This window comes from Vitis riparia, chromosome 10, assembly GCF_004353265.1.
Source record: "Vitis riparia cultivar Riparia Gloire de Montpellier isolate 1030 chromosome 10, EGFV_Vit.rip_1.0, whole genome shotgun sequence".
Lineage (NCBI taxonomy): Eukaryota > Viridiplantae > Streptophyta > Magnoliopsida > Vitales > Vitaceae > Vitis > Vitis riparia.
In genome coordinates this window covers 2296095-2317467 of record NC_048440.1, presented here as the reverse complement: position 1 = coordinate 2317467, position 21373 = coordinate 2296095, and the positions used below count along the sequence as shown (strand labels likewise).

Genomic DNA, 21373 nt, shown 5'->3' with positions numbered 1-21373 from the left:
ATTTATTCTTGTCCTCAACGATGAGAATTCTTAATAACCATATGTAGGATATTTTATGATATCTTATATTTATACTTCCTTTTGGTGTCTAATGACTTATAATAGGCAATGATGAAAATATCGGTTTTTAAGGATATATCGATAATTTAATTTTATGGATATATTGGAAATATCGATAGACATTCTAATACAAATATTTGTAAAAGGGATATTGAATGAGACTCATGAAAATGTTAAGAAAAATTCTAAAAAATGATATAAGAAATAATAATTTTTATTTTAAAACATTGATAATTTTATTTAAAAGTTTATACTTATTTTATATTTAATTATTATACAAATACATGATATTTAAAATTAATATAATATATATAACATTTGTAATATAAATAAATATAGATATTTGAATATTAATGTTTGTTTATAATTTAAATATATATAATCATAATGTTTGTTTATCATTAAAAATAAAAATACTTTGCAGACAATAAATTTTGTACAAATTTTCAAATGATATTGATATATATGTTCTTTTCTCCAGTCTATATTTGTGCTCGATCAAACAAAATTATGACTAGTTATGAACAAATATGAATTTATGTAGAAAGGCAACCAAGATTGTATTGGTTTAAATTTGATAATTTTAGTCATATTATTGAGTTGTTAACAATGACGTTTCAATTTTTTTTAAATGTTTTTTTTTCTTTTAAGAATTATAACCTGCATAGTTTCATTTAAAATTATTTAATTTCCATTTTAAACCTTCTTGTAAATGTATATGGATAGTAGCAAAGATTTCATTTTTTTTGGTTATATTTAGTAATTAAAATATTATTAATTTCACGTAAAATTTGTGACAACGGTTCTTCATTGATATTTCATTGTTAACATTATTATTATGTTCATCATTTATGTAATGTTTTTGCGAGTTCTCGTTAGTAAATGATATTCATGTTTTGTTGTTTTTATGTTGTGGGAATGGATGGCATGGGAAAATGAAGGCTGGGTTTGAATATCCAAATTCAATATCATAAAGGCTTTATACGGCGGGGAGGAGGGTGGGCCATATTTGGAATATGGTGATACATACCATCTTTGGAATGTGGTGCTAATCTTGGTAAAATAGACAACTCCGGTATTTTGATCAATGTCCAAAGCATTAGTGAATCGAAATGGGACTCCTTCTGCACTAATGGCTACTTGTTTGGCAACTCCACCATTTTGCCCAACCACCAATAGCTCAAAATAGGCATCTACAATGTACATATCACATGTTGCTTCATTGAATTTAAGACCCAATGGTCTTCCACATACTTGTTCCATTGCAGGGTTGAGTGATCCATTACAAATTTAGGAATCCTAATCAAGCACAAAAAAACAAATACTTCAATTATTTCAAATACTTTCATACATTTTTATCCAACATAAAACGTACACTTACAATTACAAAGAAGGTTGAATTGAACACTAAAAGAATACTTTATGGCATGCAATTAATATGAATATACAACATAATTTAAAAATTAATTATATATTATTATATTTTTAAATCTTTTTAAGAAATATATGTAATTATAAGTGAATATATACTAACATAATGAATAAAAATTTACAAGTAGTTTTTACCTGAATGGGGAAGTGATTGCAAACTCCTTCCATCCATGTTTCGAACCTTGCCATTTTAAAATTCTACTATTCGAGATGCCAATAAGGACCATCTCCATTACAATCAAAGGCAATGCTTTCAGGGCCAGATACCCCGAAGGAAGTTCAAGTGTGTTGTATTTTAGGGCTTGATGTGAATTAACAATCCAAAAAGAGAAATCAAAATAAAAGAGAAGATAAAGAATTGTGAAAGCTTCTTGGTGTTGAAGAAGACGATAATTTTTTCTTTGGTACTATAAGTAAAGGTTATGCTACCATATTTCTATATATAAGAAGAGAATCATAGGTTGTCCTAATTAAAATCAAAATATAATTGTTATAACATAAGAATTAGGACTCTAATTAATATTTAATTTTTAATATTTCAAAAAGATGTTTGGTTTATCAAATAATGATAGTATTTAATTTGAGGTTGTACGGTAAATATGAAAATAATAGAATTAAAATGAATTAAAATTATTTTATTTTAAAATTATTAATCTTTATATAAAAAGTTAAAATAATGAAATTATATTGAAATATTATATAAAATAATTTAATAATTTTAATTTTTTTTTATTTTCTTTCACTTTTTATTTATTTATTTATTTTTGTTATTTTTTCTCTTTATATTCTCTCACAACCAAATAATAGCTTTAAGGTTTTAAATCTCTTTTTGATAGGATTGCAAAGGTATATTTGCAATATATATAAAAGAAATGCTTGAGCTATAAGCACCCAATTTGCTAATTCAACGTAAGATTTTCCCGAGGATGCAAATGCAAGGATGTAATGAGGCATAATTGGAGAGAGCTCCCCTATTCCATAACATTAAGAGATAAATTCCCATTTTTTATTTATAAAATATAAATATTGATTTTTAATTAATATAGATTTTTATTTTAAAAATATTGATTTATAGACTTCTCATAACAGTTAGATAAGTTATCTTTTCGTTATATTAAAATATGATATTATTCGTTTAAAATATTCTAATGATATTAGAAAATTAATGTCTTTTTATTTCAAAACAAAAATAATACTAATATCTATATAAATACAAGAATTTTTAAAAGATTACATACAAAATTTAATATTGTTTTCAAGTTAATTAAAAAATTGAGAAATTAAATATTTTTTTATATAAAATTTCAAAAATTTTAAAAGTAATTCTTAAGACATCACATAATTTACACTAGAGTTTTTATTTTTAATATTTTTTTTAATGAAAATCTTAATTTTAAAATAAAAACAAGAAATTATTAAGCAAAAACGAAGTCTAACAAAATCATTAATGTTTGAGTTTTAACAAGGATTTCATTTTAAAAGTTTCAATGTGAAAAGTTAGAATTGACATTTAGTTTTTAAATATATATAATTTTTTAAATATAAATTATATAGGATATACAATATAATATGGGAAAGTTGTGTTTGGGGAGCTCCATTTGAAGGTTATATGGGAATGAAACCCATAGAAGTGGAATATGGGCTTTGTCCGTTAATGACCAACTATTATTTTTTGTGTACTATATACTGTTTCGGTAAGCTATTCCAAAATTGCCCTTTATTTTTCCCTGTCAACAGCCACCGCGGTCTCCATATCAGCAGCCACTGCGCAATTTTAGAAACACTAAAATGTTGAATAATGAAGTTATGAAGTTTGAAACCCACAACGCACCCGACCTGAGAAACATTTAAAACTTGAAGTTATCTCTGTCACTTTATCTCGTTTTGCCCTAACTAGACTCAGAAAATTTCCATTTTCATAGCTCATTTGATAGAGTTGATCTGTTTATTGAGGTCTTGAGCAGGCAATGGATACCCATCGTCCGAAAGTCAGCTTCGTCTGATTCTGCCTAACCCTAGCGTGTCTCTTCACAAGTTAATGACCCAAACCCGATAGGTTTCTTCTGAAACCTTCAAGGAAGCCAAAGTTGAGGCAGATCTTCGTATTTCTTCATCAAAGGTTGATTTTTAAAGGTTTCTAGAAACTGAAGTGGAGCTTCCTGAATCAATCAAGGTGAGTTTTCCATTTAAGCATTCGTTGGGTGTTGAGACATATTAGGGCTAAAGGTGTTATCATGAGCATCAGAAGAGAAACTAGTTTAATAACAGATTGAGCATCAGAAAAAATTCAGTTTTGGTACTTTATTTTGGTGTGTTTTATTTATTTTATTTATTTTTTACTTTTTTGATGGGTATTGTGAGGTTTTTTGTGTCGATTGTTGGTTGGTTTAAGCATTTGAGTATTTCAGATTTTGAGCATTGACTTCTGGGTTGTCTAGTGATTAGGTTTTCATCTCATTTCAAAATTGAATTCGAACTGTTTTTACTGTTTGAGTATCGATTATACTAGTAGGAGGTGAGCCCATCAACACCTTTTGTCACACGACAATAATAAGAAGGCCAATTTTCCTTACATTATTATTATATATCTAAACACATAGAATAATAAGAAGTTCCACTTTGGGAATTTCCAGTGGACCATGGATTAGCATGGTCTTAATTCATAGGTGATGATGAATGGTCTTAATTCATTCTCTAGGGTTTCGGTACATGATGTCAAATATTGTTATACCCCTCGAGCTTGTTGTTTATTGTCACATAGTAGTACTCTTTTGATATTGTGGCCTTTACATTCAACTTCCAGGTATGAATATGAAAGTATTCATGGTATCATGCATGGCTGACCTTTAAATTAGTTCACCTAAAAAAGCTAGGCTGATCAATTGCTATATCTAAAGATTTGTTGGAGAAAAATATATTTTTGGCCCAAACTTCAGATTTTAGATGTTTTCACAAAAATATATTTATGTGTCGGTTGTTGGTTGGTTTAAGCATTTGGGTCTTTCAGATTTTGAGCATTGGCTTCTGGGTTGTCTAGTGATTAGGCTTCTGGGCTGATCAATTGAATTTGAGGTGTTTTTACTGTTTTGAGTATCGATTATACTGGTAGGAGGTGAGCAGGAAATCATTATAAAGTAAAGTTTCTGCATACTATGATGTGGATTTTTTTTTCGGGGTCGTGCGTTGGTTGGTTAAGCAATTGGGTCTTTCGAATTTTGAGCATTGATTGTTGGATTGTCCAACGACTTGGCTTTTATATCGTTTCATAAGTGAATTTTGAGGTATTTTGCCCATTCTAGATATTAATCATACTTGTAGTAAGTGAGCAGAAAATGAATATAAATTAAAGGTTTTATGTGGTGTGTTGTTGATTTCATTCTAGGGGTATTGATTGTTACCTGGTTTAAGCATATGGGTTTTCATATTCTGAGCATTGAAAGTTTTGTTGTCCAATGGCTTTGCTTCCACACTATTTCAGTAGTGAAATTTAATTTTTTTTTTGCTTCTTTGAGTGTTGATTATGATGGTGGTAGGTGAGTAGGAATAAGTCATTGAGTATAAATCAAAGGTTCTCTCTAATGTATTATTGATTTGTCTTTTTGGTGTCGATTGCTAGCTGATTTATCATTTGGGGATTCCATATTTTGAGCACTGATTGTTGGGTTGTCCAATGATATGGATTTAATATGGTGTCAAAAGTGAATTTTGAGGTGTCTCCTTTTAGTATCGATTATACTGCTATTCAGTGAGTAGGAACGAGTATAAATTTAATATATTGAAAAAATCATATTAGTTTAAGAGCTTGTGTAATACATGCATAATAATCTAAATCTAGAAAATGAATCTTGAATTAGAATTCCCAGGATGGATGAGCTAACATGCTAAATCTTGATATCTAGACCTATAATGAGAGAAGGAATGCAATATTTTATTGGAAAGTTAAATCCATTACAGATAGGTTTATGGATGTTAATTAAATATGGATGATCAAAACAAACTGTTTTACAAAATCAGTGATGATCAAACCTCACTTTATCTTCCCAATGCAACAAAACCAAGCAAGCTATGAATTCAGAATTTCGATTTTCCATAAATAAAATAGGAATCAATGAATGGTATCATTTCAAGTCACACAATTATTGGTAGGCCTATATTGTGTAAGCTCTGCTTGCATTGTAAAGAAGTCTGGATTGAAGAAAAATTTATAAAGAAAAAGTATATATACTCAACCCAGATTTTTAATTTCAAGTTTTATTGTAATGTGCTATTTGGGGTTTTGTTTATTTATTTCATTGTTTTAGGTGATGAAAATTTGTTACTTTCCGATCTTAAAGCTATCTATATGTCTAAATATGTAGGTGTCTCGCCATAAAAGAGGCATAAGAATGGACTAAAGGCTCTGAAACCGTTCCAATCATAATCTGGTGCAAGTAAGGGCACTGATTTTTCAGTTATTCAAATAGAAAAATTCGACATGTAAATATACTATGAAGACCAATCAACACTGAACTTATTGAATGTTTATCCTCAGGTAGACTGATACCTAACTAAGTGGATATTTGAATTTTTTCCTCTTTTAATATACTAAGGGGTGATTGGTGTAAGCACCAGTTTTGTATTGATTAGAATTATTAGGAAAAAAACTTGAGCAAAGGTTGTCTCAATGCCTTGTCTGTTGCATAAGAAAGAAAGGACAATTGTTCATTAGTTTCTTTAGTGCCATTTTCCATTTCAGTTCATTATATAAGTTGTGTTGTGTTTTTCCTAAGACTATTGGTCTATTTACTATGTATAGAATGTGTAAGGCAAATGGTGCAGTAAATTCTTTCTTAGCTTCATTATCTTGAAATCATTTCTGTCAAAAATACGATAAAGTAAATCATTTCAATTAGAGTGAGATAAGGAAACATTAAATATTTAAATATGATTTTTGGACAAGAGGAGGTGTAAATGTAATGTTAGAGCAAGTTGCATGTACTAAAAATATCCCTAGTATAGTCTTTGCTTCTTAGCTGCCTTGAAAGGAAATAATCCTTGCTTTTTAGCCATTGCTTTTAACATGAATGATAGACACATAGTACATGATCCACCTCTAAAATGATTATCATGTGGTTTTAAAAAGATGCATGAACTTATGCAACTTGGTCTTCTAGTTGGTATTAATCTCATGTGCATGCATAAAGAGTTTTCTGAGTTTTTTGTTGCTTCCTTTTGATTGTGAAGCATTCATAGTTTTAACACCTTAAAATACAATTTCCACATTCTATGTACGTAAAAGTTGGACAATTTTTTTAGTTTGGGATATGGATGAGAAAATAAGAATTGGTCCACCCTTGACTTAAGTTTTGAGATTTGGTATGCTCCTAAGTATCTCTATTCTGACATGTCATACCTTTTAAATTGAGGAAATTAGCTTATTAGAAATTTATTTTGAAATTGCTCTCCCAAGAATGACTCTGCTTCAAGAATGCACTTGTCTCATATATGAACAACCATCCCTGTAGCTAAAACTGTTGATTACCAAAATCAAGCTGATCTAGCATTAAAGAAATTCATTTTGCTAAACAAATCTTGAATTTTGTTTCTACACAAGAGAAACCAGACTTGAAATTTGCCTCATTTAGGTATTTGGGAGCTTTCCATATGTATTTATGTACTGTTCTTTCTCTTTGCCCAGTAGGATGAACAGACATACAACTATAGTTAATAACAACTTAGCTTATTATACAGACCCTTTGGCTTATTTCATCTTATTTCAGTGTCTTAGACATATTTTTTCTCTTCAGTTGCAAGAATACACATTTGAATTTTACTTGCTCTTGTTTCTATTTTCTTTTTGAGCCTTCTCTTCTTGCATGACCTCTCTGGCTTGATATTCACCTTCTCCTTATTAGAAGAGGATGCAATGTACTGCACAATTGGATTTTATTTAAATTATTCATTCTTTGTCCAGGAGCTATGGCCGAGTCAAGCTACCACACTTTTACTGTGCAGTGGAGATAGAGAGGGATCAGAGGCAGGAATTAGTCAGCTTTTTTGTCCATGTTTCTGCAAATGAAGCTAGACATTATGGTCCAAGCAACTGAATCATGAAGTTCATCGGTTTATATTCCTCTTTAACATATTGCAAAACTCCTAATTGCAAATTTTATGCTATAATATTAGATCTGATTTTGAAGCACATATCGTTTGTTGATGTTTTCATAAATTAGTTGATTGGTCTCAATTATTTTCCCACAGAGTTTAAACTATTATAGGCCATTCCTGAAAAGGAAAAACACATTCACTGACAGAAGTTAGTCTTGAAATGTTTTGTTTTTTCACTTTTGATTCTTGATTCTAAGGGCTTGCAGAATTCCCACAGGAATCCAACCATGAAACCTGGACCAACTCAACAAGCTTTCTTTATTAGAATTTCAATTCTCCACATTCTTCAATCCCATGCCCTTCAAGGTAGCAAAGAAAGCTTTTGTATCATATTTGTCTCACAGGTTTAGAGATGTAAAAGGGGTGAGGCATGGTCAAGGAGGACTCCTTGCTCATCCCTGTTGCCATTCTCCATTTTAGGCTAGACGAGGCGGGGATGGGGAATCTAGGGGACAAGTTTCCCATTCCCCTCTTAGAATTCACATTAATTTTTTACGTGGACAAATACATTTAATAATATGATTTGACTGGATTCTGGTGGGGAATATAGGGTCTAGTCCTCAACCCTGCCTCATTCCGGGTGGATTCCAGTAAAGACCTGATCCTATTGGTTTTTTTTTTTTTTTTTTTTTTTTTTTTTTTTTTTTTCGGGCATCCTTCCCATTCCAATGAAGGTTACACAACTCAGACCTACTAACATGTCATTAGCGTAGGTTGTTAGTATTTCCTACTTCTGAGAAAGTTACCAAACGAATGTACAACTTGAAAATGCTCTATCAATTGATTCCACTACCCTACCCCAATTGCTTGAAACTAGTCACTTGAGCCATAGAAAGGAAAAAAATGCCCTTTGGAGTATTTGAAAAACACCTCCACAACTCATAACATTTTGTCCATTTCTATAACTATTCCATTGGTATACACCCAACCTTGTTTTGTTTGTTATTACCTTTTTATATTTCTTTTCGGCCACATGGGTCCATTCCTTTACCCTACATTGTTTAAATATCTGGAAATTTGAACTAGGGACCTTTCGATCATTGTTACAGGACACGATCTACACCATAGGAGCTAGCTTCTCCATTTCTTTGGTTTGATCATGTTCATATGATTAGAGGGGACTTATAATCAATTTATACATGATTTCATGATATGAATGTTTATCATGAATTTCCCCTTCTGCACTGGAGTTATTATATCATGTCTTGGACTTCCTTCTTTCACAGATGTTGATTTTTTCATATGATTTTCGTACTAATTTTCATGATCCATATATGGTCTGTATGAATTTTCAAGCAATTCTCAAATACAGCTTGAATCAAATGACTAAGAGGTTTTGTTTCTCATTTAAATTAAATTTATTTAAAAAATAAATAAGGAAAAAGATACGCATGGTCGGCTCGTAAGCCATACTTCTCTCTTTCCTCTTGTAATATCCTAGTCAACTATTCAATATGTCCTTAATTTAGAGATTTGCTTTATGTAAACTTTCAATCTTGTCCTCTCATAAATCTGTGTTCCATTTGTCTCTCTACCAAACATGATCTTAGATTTGAGACTGTTCACCAATCTTATATAGAATATCACATGCCTGCACTATCTATTAGTAAATACAGCTTCAAGTTCATATTGGATACTTACCAAAATATGTTGTAGAGACTATATTATATCTGTGTATACCTAAGAAATTAATTCAACTAGTCTTTGATCCAACTACTTCACTGGTACTGCTATATGAATCCTTTGTTGCCAGCCAACTTCATGTTTGGTTCAACCCTTCACTGTCATGTTTCTGGCCACCCCTACTCGCATGCTTAATTGTCAATAGTTGGACATAATATTTTGAGTGATAGAATCTGCATAGTCAGGGTATATGCTGTAATTTGATTGAGATTTGTTTATATTAGCTTCTAGATTCTTTCTTGCTAGTTCTTGCTTCTTAAAAATTGTCTTCAATGCTTATTCTGGCCTCCCTTTTCATAGCCCTTGAAACCTGGTTAGCGTAGCAAAGTGTTGGGGGTGGGATCCTGGTAGGTTTCCACTTTAATTTTCAGGAGAGGGCAAAAATGTTACCTATATAAAATGTTTATTTTGTTGTCATACTTATTTCCAAACATAAGTGACTTTAACTTCTTCTTGTTCAAACATACCAGAAGAGCCCTATGTTATTTACAATAAACATTAATCCTTCTTAGCTTATTCATTATGTACTATATCCAAGCTTTTAAATTCCTCCCCTGTCCCTTTTTCTCTTCCCATTCTCAGCTTCTCCTTGTTGGACTACAGATATATACGGACTTTTTGAAGAAACCAACTTTCTAGCATTCATAGATTACTTGGGAACTATTTTTGAGGTATTTTTTTTTCCTATGCTCCTTCTTCTTTCTTCTCTGTGTGTCTGTCTTTGTCTCTCTCTCATTTTCTTGCGAAAACATCATGCAAATGTAGAGAAAACCCATAATTATTGTGATGTTTCTGCAATCAACTTTTCTTCCTAACTGTGCAACTATTATCATCTGTTATGTTCACTAAGACAGTAACTTATTTGTTTATAGTCACCCTCATTAATCACTCACTGTTTACCACATATTTTTGCTTTGTCTTTGTCCACTAAAATTGCTTTCAATTTCTTACCTTGAAAGGATGAGGTGATTGAATATTAACTCTATGAACGAATTTGATGCATTATACAAATTGATTTCGAAAAAAACTATAATATGAGATTTATTGAAATTCTTTGTGAAGATACGATGGACTTTTCACTTTCAAATCAAGGTCCATGTATAAACACATTAGGCCTAGGTATACACCTACAAAGTTAAGATAGAAAGTTATGTACATGAGAGTGAGAGTGGGAGTCATAAAGTAATTGCATCAAAAGAATGTCCCTCTTCGATATGTGGGATCATTTAACTATTAATGTCTTGTCCCTGGTAAAAGGTTCTTTTCGATAACTGTTATAAGATGTAATTATGTTTTTAGGATGATGAGGAATGGAAGTGGAAAGAAACATAGAAAATCGATTGGAGATGAGGACATGGGAAAGGTGGGTAGGGAGGAAGCCACCATTCATATTCCTCAAGCAACTTCATGGCATTAGATTATGGATACATGTATATATTAGGGATTTGAATATAGAAAGGGGCCCTTCAATCCATGCTTCCTCGTTTCCTCTATGTCTTTTGTGTCACTAAGAAAAAAATCTTAGACGTTCGATTACCATCACATGGCCCGAGGATGACCCCTTTATGACCTTTCTCTCTATTCCCTCTTCTCCTTTTTCATTCATAATTATATTCATGCATAATCCCTATTTACTTTTGTTGTCATTTTTTTTGTAACAAGTTTCTATTTAATTAAGGTGATGGAAGAGGATATGTTATGCTACATTCATGAAGGCGGTAAGCTAGTTAAATGTGTTGGAGGGTCTGTTCAATATCAGGGTGGTCGTACCGAATCGATGGTTGTTAGCCGGCATATGTCACATAGTGATTTCGTTTCAAAACTGTGTGATGCACTGCACTTTGACTAGAATTCTATCAAATTGGAATTCACGGTCAAGTTTGAGCCATCATGTCTACTACCGTTGCATGATGATGCAGCCCTACTTAAGATGTTTCGATTCAACAAATGTTTTGTCACGTCTATGTCTCATCATCAAGTGAAGTTGTTGAAGGCTGTAGAGCACCGAATAGGTACTGATAGCCTTCCCAACATCACATCCACTATGTCTATTAACTTTTCTTCAAATATATGTAGATGGATGAATATTTTTTTTTTTTTTTCCTTTGTAGTGTCTCCTATTGTTGGTTCGAATTCCGCACACCTACTTTCATCCGGTGGCGATCTGCCAATTAATATCTACAATGGCTCTCTTACAATTGAGTCATATGGGTTCTCCCATAGATGTGTGGAAGCAAATATACTCGAACGTGACTCAAGGAGGTTTGAAAATTCCATTATGGGTAGTGGACATACCTTCCCCAATGCTGCTGAGTTCCGTGATGCCGTTTATTTGATGTCAATTGCTGGTAGATTCCGTTATCGCTTCAAGAGGAATATTACAAAACACATGACAGTTGTTTGCGCAGTTACTGAATGTCCTTGGAAAGTACAGCTCGTGCAGTTGGGGATTCGAACATCGTTTAAGTTCACACTTTTCATAACCACCATACTCATAGTTTGGAAAATGTTGCCGCATGCCAACCTTTAGTGAGATCTAATCGGGCTTCATTGCTTATTGATGATGTCATCCGGTCCACTCCCGATTACCAACCCTGCCAAATTTGTAAGGACTTTCAAAGGCAACATGGGATGCAATTGACGTATCTTCAAGCATAGAATATCAAGGAGAAGGCAAATGAGCGCATTTATGGAGAACCCAAATATTATTACAAATTGTTGCCTTGGATGTGTGAGAAAATGGTTGCAACAAATCCGGGAAGCATTGTTGAGTTGGGATATTCAAGTGATGGACATTTTGAGCAAATCTTTGTTGCTAATTCGGTATTTATCCAAGGGTTTGCAATGGGGTGTCGGCGAATCATAGCTATTGACTCCGCCCATATGAGTGGGCCATATAGGAGTGCATTATTTTCAGCGACCGCATACGATGTTAATGACGCCATGTTCCCCTTAGCCTTTGGCATGATGAGCTCAGAAAATTATGATGATTGGTCTTGGTTTTTGCAAAATTTGAAGAAAGGTTGTTGGAGATAAGGAAGTTGTTATTATCTCGGATAGACATCCCGCTCTCCTTCGTAGTGTTCCTGAAGTGTTTGGGCTTGAAAACCATGCCTACTGTTACCGTCACTTGAAGGAAAATTTCAGCTCTTTCTTGAGCAAACATAACACAAGAGGGAACAAAGGTAAAGAAAATGCACTCCAATTCCTTGATAGTATTGCCTATGCAAGGTTAGAGCACGATTACAATGTTTCCATGTTTGAACTACGGAAATACAATGACGCTTTGGCCAAATGGGTTGAAGAAAATGAACCCGAACATTGGGCTATGTCCAAATTCCCAAAACAAAGATGGGATAAAATGACCACAAACCTTGCCGAGTCGTTTAATGCTTAGCTAAGGAATGAAAGACATCACTCCATTTGTACATTTCTAATGGAGCATATGGCTAAGTTAGGTTCTATGCTTGTCAAACATAAATAGAATCAAACAATTGGAAGGGATGTATAGGGCCAAAAATTGAAGAAAAAGTGCAGCAGAAAATTGCCAAGGGTGAGGTGTATCCGGTCACTCCTTTCATGAACGGAATATTTGGGGTTTCTATCGGAACCACCTTCTTGAATGTGGACATTATGAAGTGTACTTGCACATGTAGGGGTTGGGAAATGTTGGGCATCCCTTGTGAACATGCGGCGGCCGTTATTCTTTCCATCGGTCAGAATGTTGTTGATTTTGTTCAAGATTGGTACAAATTCCCAATGTAAGAGTTGATTTACTCGGGCTCCTTCTCCGGTATAGAGACCCATGACATGCCAATGGTCGCTAATGATGGTTTGGTTCGATCTATCACCGGTGAAGTTTTCCTCTCTCTTAACCCTCCCCATACCAAGCGGCCTCTCGGAAGACCAAGAAAGAAGCGCATTGAGTCCCAATTTCAAGATAAACGGACTGTCTATTGCTCAAGATGTCATACTTCCGGGCACAACAGGAAAACGTGCAAGAACCCTTTGTCTTAAGTGCAATGCTATCACATTCTTCCCTGACTAAAACTATGTTCCATTGTATATCCATTACATGTTTTGAACACTCTTCTAAAGGTTGTTACCAACCAAGAACACATATGTAACACTTATCATTGGTGTGTGTAATGGGTAATATTACATCAAGATTGTTATCATAATTCCTTTTGCTTAATTTCTTAGTAGGCTAATCTTGTTGAAAACCATATAGTGGTGTACTTTTTAATTCCAATTTATGGTATATTGTAAATATCAAGCTCCCATTTATTAAGAACTGTGTTGTACAATACTTGAACAAATGTTATCGTTGTACTAAACAAGCTTATACAGGTTGTAAATCAAAATCCATCATTCACAGACATAGGGACAACAAAGGTACATATTGGAAAACTGTCATTCACATGACATTTCTTGCTACTATCCCAATATATGGTAAAATATGACTATGCTTCTGTTGAGTCTGATCAGCCTCTTCCTATACATATTTGCTATCGAATGTGCATACTCTTCATGTTTATTGTCTTTTGATGCATCATCAACTATGACCATGTCTTGTATAGTATGTTTCATAACCTTAAATTGATAGTAATGGAGTGCCCTTTCCTGCTTGTATTAGACCTCCATAGGATTTCCAGCCACTTCTGCAGGCAGTTTCCATCTATGATACCATTGCAAGAGAAAGACTTCCTTCACAGAGCTTGAAGAACTTCTTTGTTGTCTTGTCATCTACATTTTGTATAAATCCATCTGGGTGTTACTCTTTTCATTCTGATTTTTTTTTTTTTGTCTTTTTTAATTATAGAAACATGTTGATGAATCTGTGTTTTTAACGGTATTTCAATCCAAATAGGGCCTGAAATTTGTCGGCCAATGGTAGGAAAATTTGGGTCATTGTTAAAGGCATTGTACTAAATTTCCATATTCAGTCCCATCTCTGAATGGGGGTTTGAGCTTCACCTTCAAGTTTGAACCTAAATGAAAAATCTTATCTCTAATTGGTAGTTTATTGGAAATTATGAATATACCCCTTTAACTACTCTCACAAGTCTTATTATTTTCATGGGTTTTGTTCTTCGAATACCTTTTTCTCACCACATACATTACTCTAGCACATAACAAATTAGTCAACATGCTCTTAAATAACCACATAGATTAATGTAGCACAAAAAAAGTGTTAACATTCTCTTCTGTCTGGCTTGGTTTTTTAAGATAATCAATATGTTCCTCAAAGTTTGCTTCTTCTAACCCATTTGATTGATTAATTTCATCTATAATTAATCAAATTGACCCTACTAGGCTTTGGTTATGCTGACTTATGTACTGTTACCACCTTCCTTAGTTTATCCTGCCCTACTCTTCCCAAACATTGACATATTCTAATATTTAATTTTAGCCTCAACAATATCAGCATAGGGGAAATAAAGAAGATCAACCATCAGGTTCCCTAATTGAATCTTCAAATCTGAAATAAATTATTCAACTTCATTCCAACCTTCTAAATAAGGATCTTCACCTTACATTCCCAGACTAATGAGGTATAAGGGTACTTTTAGAAATACCGCATTTATGCGGATTGAGAATATGACCTAAGCCTCATAAGATCAATTGATGTAGCCCCTTCTTGAAAAGTATGACATACTTCTTCAAAATCCTTTATGTGAGTGTAAGGATTCTCATTCTCCATTCCATGGAATTGAGGAAGAAGTGGCACCAAATAAGGACGGATGATCATTTGCTCACTAGGAGGAACAATGCATGATGGTGCACTCATTCTCGGTGGATGCATATGGTCCCTCATAGATCGATACAAATGGAAATTTTCTTCATTTGGACCATGTTGACTTAGTTGATCTTCACCTTGAGGTTCCATTGTATTTGTAGCAGTTCCAATATTCAGCACTTGAGTAGATGAATTAGTTCTTTCCAACCTTCTCTTAGAATTTCGTTCCCAATGGAGCATACAAGGGTTCACCTACACAGCAACAAAAGAAAACCAAAACACAACAAAAAAACAAAAGAGGAAAAAAAAAAAAGAAAAATGAAATCTGGAAGAAAATTAAGATGAAAGTGGAGAATTGGTAAAGAGAACTTCACCAATCTTGTGATGTGGATCACAAGAGTTAATCCTCACCAAGAAAATGCCTCAATCACCTTGGCACCATCCCGGCAACGGCGCCATTTTTGATCGCTCATATTTTGTCGTTTATTGGATCAAAACAAAATTTATAACCTAATTCACTATTCTATAGCAATTTGTACCCGATCAAAAAGTGGTTTTAGTACAAACTACCGTAGTATAGTGGTATTTAGGTATCGTCCACAAGGATGGATTATTCTCGGTAATTAAGGCTTGAACGAGATGATAAGAAATGATGGTGATCAAGTGAAATTTGCTTGAAATTGCATGATAAATTCTCAAGATAGCAATGTATTCAAATTGAATTGAAAATGAAGTGTAAAAGAGAAGAAAATTTATAAGATGTAAGATTCTCGGAGTTAGGATTTTCTACAGAGCAATTTCCATGGTGAATAGGTGTTAAGATCTAATTTTCATCAAGTTAGATTGAAAACCTAAATTTTCATCTAAACCGATTTTTGATTTAGCTTTAGATCTAGATCTAATTTCTCTTAAAATTAGGTAATCTAATCCAAGAGATCAATTTGAATCATAAATTCAATTCATCTTAAACTATCTTCCAATGATTCACACAATGCAACTATTCAATTTCATCAAATCTAGCATTAAGAATTTGATGAATCTACCTAGCTTGCATTGTAGTAATCATTCAAGACAATTTGAAGAGAAAAATCCCCAAATTTCAATTAATCAATCAATTGGATCTAATTACCTTTACAATTCGGGCTCAATTCTCTAATTCACCATAGATCTTGCCTCTAGATCCTCCCTCCTCCGAGAAAAACGAGATTTAGCCACTCATGCTTGGAGATTTGATCTCACAAGACATGTTTGGCTACCGAGAAAATAAGAGAAACTGAAGGAAAATGGAAAATTATATAGAGAGAAGAAGAATGAAAATTACTACAATTAGAAAATGTATCAAAAAGTTCTTAAATGAGTTAATCCCGTTTCTATTTATAGGCCAAGGTAAAAAGGACACTTGGCAACATTTTAGAGGTCTTCTAGATGCTTCTTCATCAAGGAATCTGGAGAGAATGCATTTTCGCACTAACCCTAGCAATCTCGCATGATGGTGCGAAGTGGAGAATCCAAAAGCTTCAATTTCATTCTTCTGGAGCGTTTCGCATGACTGTGCGAAAATTTCGCATGGTCATGCGAAATCACTTCCTCAAAATTTCCTTTTATGCTGCAGCCACCTCCTTTCTGTCTCATTTCGCATGACTGTGCGAAAATTTCGCATGGTCATGCGAAACCGAAAATTATGCTATTCCGGCTCCTCTTTACAACTTCTCTCATTTCTTCATGTTTAATCCATCTCCACCACCTTCAATTAAGCTTCAAAGCTTGGTTCAAGTGCATTCCCTCTTCCTCATGACCACATTATGTACCCTCCTCCATTCATTTTCCATTTGTCACTCCATGCTTCAAAAATCACCTTAAAATATCTCCAAAACTCAACAAAAACCATTAGTATCACTTGCAAGGGTAGTAATGTATTACTTGGGCAAATTAGGCATAATTACTACTCAAAAGGTGTAAAACACATGAAAGTTAGTATCTAAAATATGTGGTTTTTGAGTAGTAATCAAGGGGTAACAGGATAAGTGTTGTATCGAGACATTTGTCTGAGGCAATTGATAAAGCATTCCATGCTCATGGCATGCTCAGGCGATTGGAGGTCTCAAAATTCGGGCATGTGCAACCCCAAATTGTGCAACAACTAAATGGGTAGATTACTTTAACGTTATTATTTTACGTATCATTAAATATGCGGTACTGATGTATTTGTCTTTTATGCTTGATGTATGCATATGATTGGTGTAATGCAATTAGTGGTGTAGATATGATTGTGGCATGTTCGCAATCAAGTACATGGAACATTGGAACGGGGCAACACTAGCACATTCAATCGCGGAGGTAAGTGCAACCAAGACTTTAGAAATTGGTTTATTTGAATTTTTACCAAACCGGCCTATGATTTTGGTGTGTGTTGTGCATGACAAGATGCATCTATATCGATTGAGGCTGGTCGTTACTTTGGTTACTAATGCGGCAAACAATGCTAGAGATAAGGTCTTGAAGGCATGTCGAATTTGATTAATAGAGGCCACCTTGGACAAGCAAGGTCAATGATGGAACTCGTACTTGCATGAAAGTGGGGCTGGTGGTGTCGGCAGTGCATAATCAGAAGGTGGCACCCTCTATTTTTTTTTTTTCTGTTGTTTGTTTCTCTGGAAAATTTATATTTGAGGGAATTACCTTTCCAATAAAAAATATTCAGGTATAAAAGTAGACTTTTTCCTGGAAGCACAATTAAATACATATGAACTAAGCCAATAGATTAGTGTCCTTGCGAGTTTTGACAAGAGAAGACACACACTAGAATGAATACCATGTGAAGTATTTTATTTATTATTTTTTTTCTGTGATAAGTACCTTGTCAAGTGATTTTGATAGTTTATTACTGAAAACTTTATACCAGAATTATATCTGCTGAAACATATAGAGGCTTATTGTTTGAATATTTGAGCATGTAGGCTTTATCAGTGGAAATTTAATGGTGCAGAATCTGGATGTGGTTTGTAAGCTGGGAAAGCACTGAAAAAAGAAGAACAAGAAAAGACCAAGGTTCTCCTCATTAATGCGATCTCACTTGCACATGCCAGTTGTAAGTTCTCATTTCTTGGATAGTTTGGATCTTTATGTTAAAGTTGTATAGTGAAAGAGCTACCATCATACTATTGACTTCCTTTTTTTGTTGTGTTGTGAATTTCATTAGGTGCTTCTATTTTCTGCTACTTTCAACGATACAGATAAAAATTACGTTACAAGAAAAGCTTCCTACCATCAAATGTTTGTAAAGAAATAAGAACTATCCTTGCAGGCTGTGAAGCAGTGTAAGGTGAAATGCCCTGATGAACTCTCCAAGATGGTTGTGATTAAAGACAATTTTTGAGGACATAAGTTGGGGCAAACAATTATTTCTGTCAGTACGAAAAATAGTGCAGGAATGTTACACAAAGCACTTGTGGATTTTTGAGTAATTTTTTATTCCCTGTACTGATAATGAATTTCCATGATGGTAATTGCTTCGAATTTGTCTGTGAAGGTGAATTTGGACGTCAACTATGATATGCCGCTTAAATATGGGACACAGGCAGAGCCTGACTATGAGGTGTACTTGCATAGAAATGGGAGGGCATGACGTTTTGGCCGCAGAGGGTATGTTCTTGATGTCATGCTTATGCTGTTGTTACTTTATGCTTGACGTAATACTTCCTCCATTGAAATTTAATTATTATGCCTCTTTGTTTGTTGTTGATCCCATGATTCGTTGTTGTTTCAAATATGGGAAATCAATAATGTAGTTTGATTCTCCTGTTGCCAATCATTTGAAGATTAGATTCTAAATTGTTGTATTCCCCCACCAAAAAAAAAAAAAAGTCGAGCATTCTAACGGATTTGTCTTACATGATTCTACAGGAGCTGTTTTTAATTGGTTGTGCAGTGAGAAAGACAACATCCTGATCTTAAAAATTGAAAATCATTTTGGGGTTCAGATAGTAGAGGTCAAGTCTCCTTTATGATTGATTTGGTTGAGCATGAATTTATATAGGATAGTAGAAAATTTTCATACATATTTTGGAAATCATCCGGAGTACTACATGTTTGACCAAACTGAGCCATGATTTTGGTGTGTTGTGCAGGACAAGATGCATCTATATCGATTGAGGCTGGTCGTTACCTTGGTTACTAGTGCCGCAAACAATGCTAGAGAGAAGGTCATGAAGCATGTCAAATGTGATTAATAGAGGCCACCTGCAACATGGAAGGTCACTGATGGGACCTTACTTGCATGAGAGTGGAGCTGGTGGTGCCGGCAGTCCATAATCAGAAGGTGGAGCCGTCTATGTTATTGCGATGCTCAAATCAGTTTTAGGTTGCACTATTATATCTACTACATTTTCTGTGTTTTAGATAAAACTACTTCTTAGCTTCATGTCACCTTCTTTTCCCTTCTTTTTATTCTCATCATTATTGGTATTATTATTATTATTATCATTATTATTTCTTAATTGCAGGGACAATTGGAAAACAAGATGGTTGACAACCATAAAGACACCACGACGAAGACAGGAGCAATGTCACACTTCGGAATCGTGGCTGCTGGAGAAAGGGATGTGATCATAAGACATTCTCATCATGACTCAGACTTTATAATATAACTATTCCTATTTTGATTTTTGTTTGTAAATTTAGGCATGCCCAATACCGGAGCCCTCTCAAAACTATATAGATACATCATAATTGGTTTTTTGGTTTACCATTTTTACTTTGGGCACCCATTGCATACTTCCGATATATTTGGGTTGTGTCCCTCCTTCTATTAGGTGCTTTTAGATTAATATACCACTAACTATAATGTATATGAAATTTTGGTTGAGTTAAAGAGGTTACTCCATGACCTCTTTGCAAGTGCGTAGTTCTAAGAGATCCATGCAATATGAGAAACTATTGCCTAGGTTGAAGAAATTGCTTTCTATTATGCCTACTATTTGGCCAAGGTAATTCTGCTATATGAGAGGTGAAGCTGGAATTTGTAAGTAAGATTTTGATTCTTTATTTTTATGTTGTTTGTCAAGTTTTTCCAGTTATTTTAATTTATTCAATACCATCAGTGGGAAACTCGTAGTGATTTGTCATTTATAGCAATGTTAGACTAAGGAAGTGTCATTGGTTTACTACTTTGATAGTCGACTTTCAAAATTTTTGTGAAAAAACGACACTGAAAAAATTTTTTTTATCAACTAATGCATTAAGGTGCCAAACTAATAGTGATCAATAAAAATATTTTTTAGGGCAGGATCAAAAGTTTCAGTTAAAAGCAATATAGAGTTGGGGTCACATTTAGTATCATTATGCAGAACAATATGGATTAAGTTGTTTCTATCCTTATAAATGAATTTTAGTCTTCTAAACCAGTTTAGTTTATGTAGTTAATTTTTATGATTCTTGAATATTTGACTCTTGCAGGCATGCCATTATAAATTATTTGAAGTCCTCTATGTGTGTTGGGGTGGGGGTGGTTGGAGGGTTTGTTGGATGCTGCTTTGTTATTAGTTATTGTTGTAATTTAATGCTACTTGTTTGGATGCTTATAATCTTCAACACATTTGCACATCCCTTTATAAGCTCATATATGAAAATCAATTTTTTCCCCCAGCCTGGGCTAAGGGGCTCCCTCATTCAGTGTTATATAAAATGAAATTGTACTAACCAAACATATCATCTCTATCTCGGCTTAATTCAAGGTGAATAACTAAACCTCATTTATTTTTTGATAAGTTGTGGTTCATTAATGAAGGTTTTCTTGCATATAGAACCTACAATGATCCAGAGTCATTTGATGTATTTAGTTGCATGGTTGGATTGGTGAAGAGCTAGATGTCCTCATTCTTAATTACCAAGTAGGATATTTAGAAGACAGGTTTTTAGAAGACAGGTTCTGTTTTCGAGTTTCCTTTTTGAGCTGTAAGTGTTTTAGCCTTTTTTCCTTTTGTCTTATCTATTGACAACTTCAACAGATGATGGAAAGTTTCTTCTTGTTGCATGGAACTGTAGACGTCCTACTTGCACAGACGATATCATCTCTCTTAATGTTGGTGATGTTTGGAAGGGGAGCACCACTTATATAGGAAAGTTGAGGTATGTGTACACGTTATATGAGGTGGCTGTTTCTCACTCATAATGTTGGCCCCGCTTTAGGAACTCAAATATTTAGAAAATGGGTCCATTCATTTCAGATTTAAGTTGACCTGGACCTTCCTTAACACAAATCTGGACCTTTTCAAGTGGTGCCACAACCTCAAAAATCCACCATCATATGTTGTA

General features: G+C 33.7%; 1 protein-coding gene and 1 long non-coding RNA gene across 2 annotated transcripts; both read left to right on the top strand.

Annotated features, from left to right (window-relative positions):
- Positions 1–9412: 9412 nt before the first annotated feature.
- Positions 9413–17586, top strand: LOC117923902. Its single transcript, XR_004652697.1, has 4 exons — positions 9413–9992; positions 13672–13716; positions 17315–17398; positions 17486–17586. It is a non-coding gene; the product is annotated as an uncharacterized LOC117923902 (long non-coding RNA).
- A 1040-nt stretch (positions 17587–18626) lies between these two features.
- LOC117923887 lies at positions 18627–19789 on the top strand. Its single transcript, XM_034842382.1, has 5 exons — positions 18627–18703; positions 18965–19050; positions 19189–19263; positions 19564–19662; positions 19742–19789. The coding sequence occupies exons 1-5, from the start codon at positions 18628–18630 to the stop codon at positions 19787–19789; spliced, it is 384 nt and encodes a 127-aa protein (XP_034698273.1). The 5' UTR covers position 18627.
- Positions 19790–21373: the final 1584 nt, after the last annotated feature.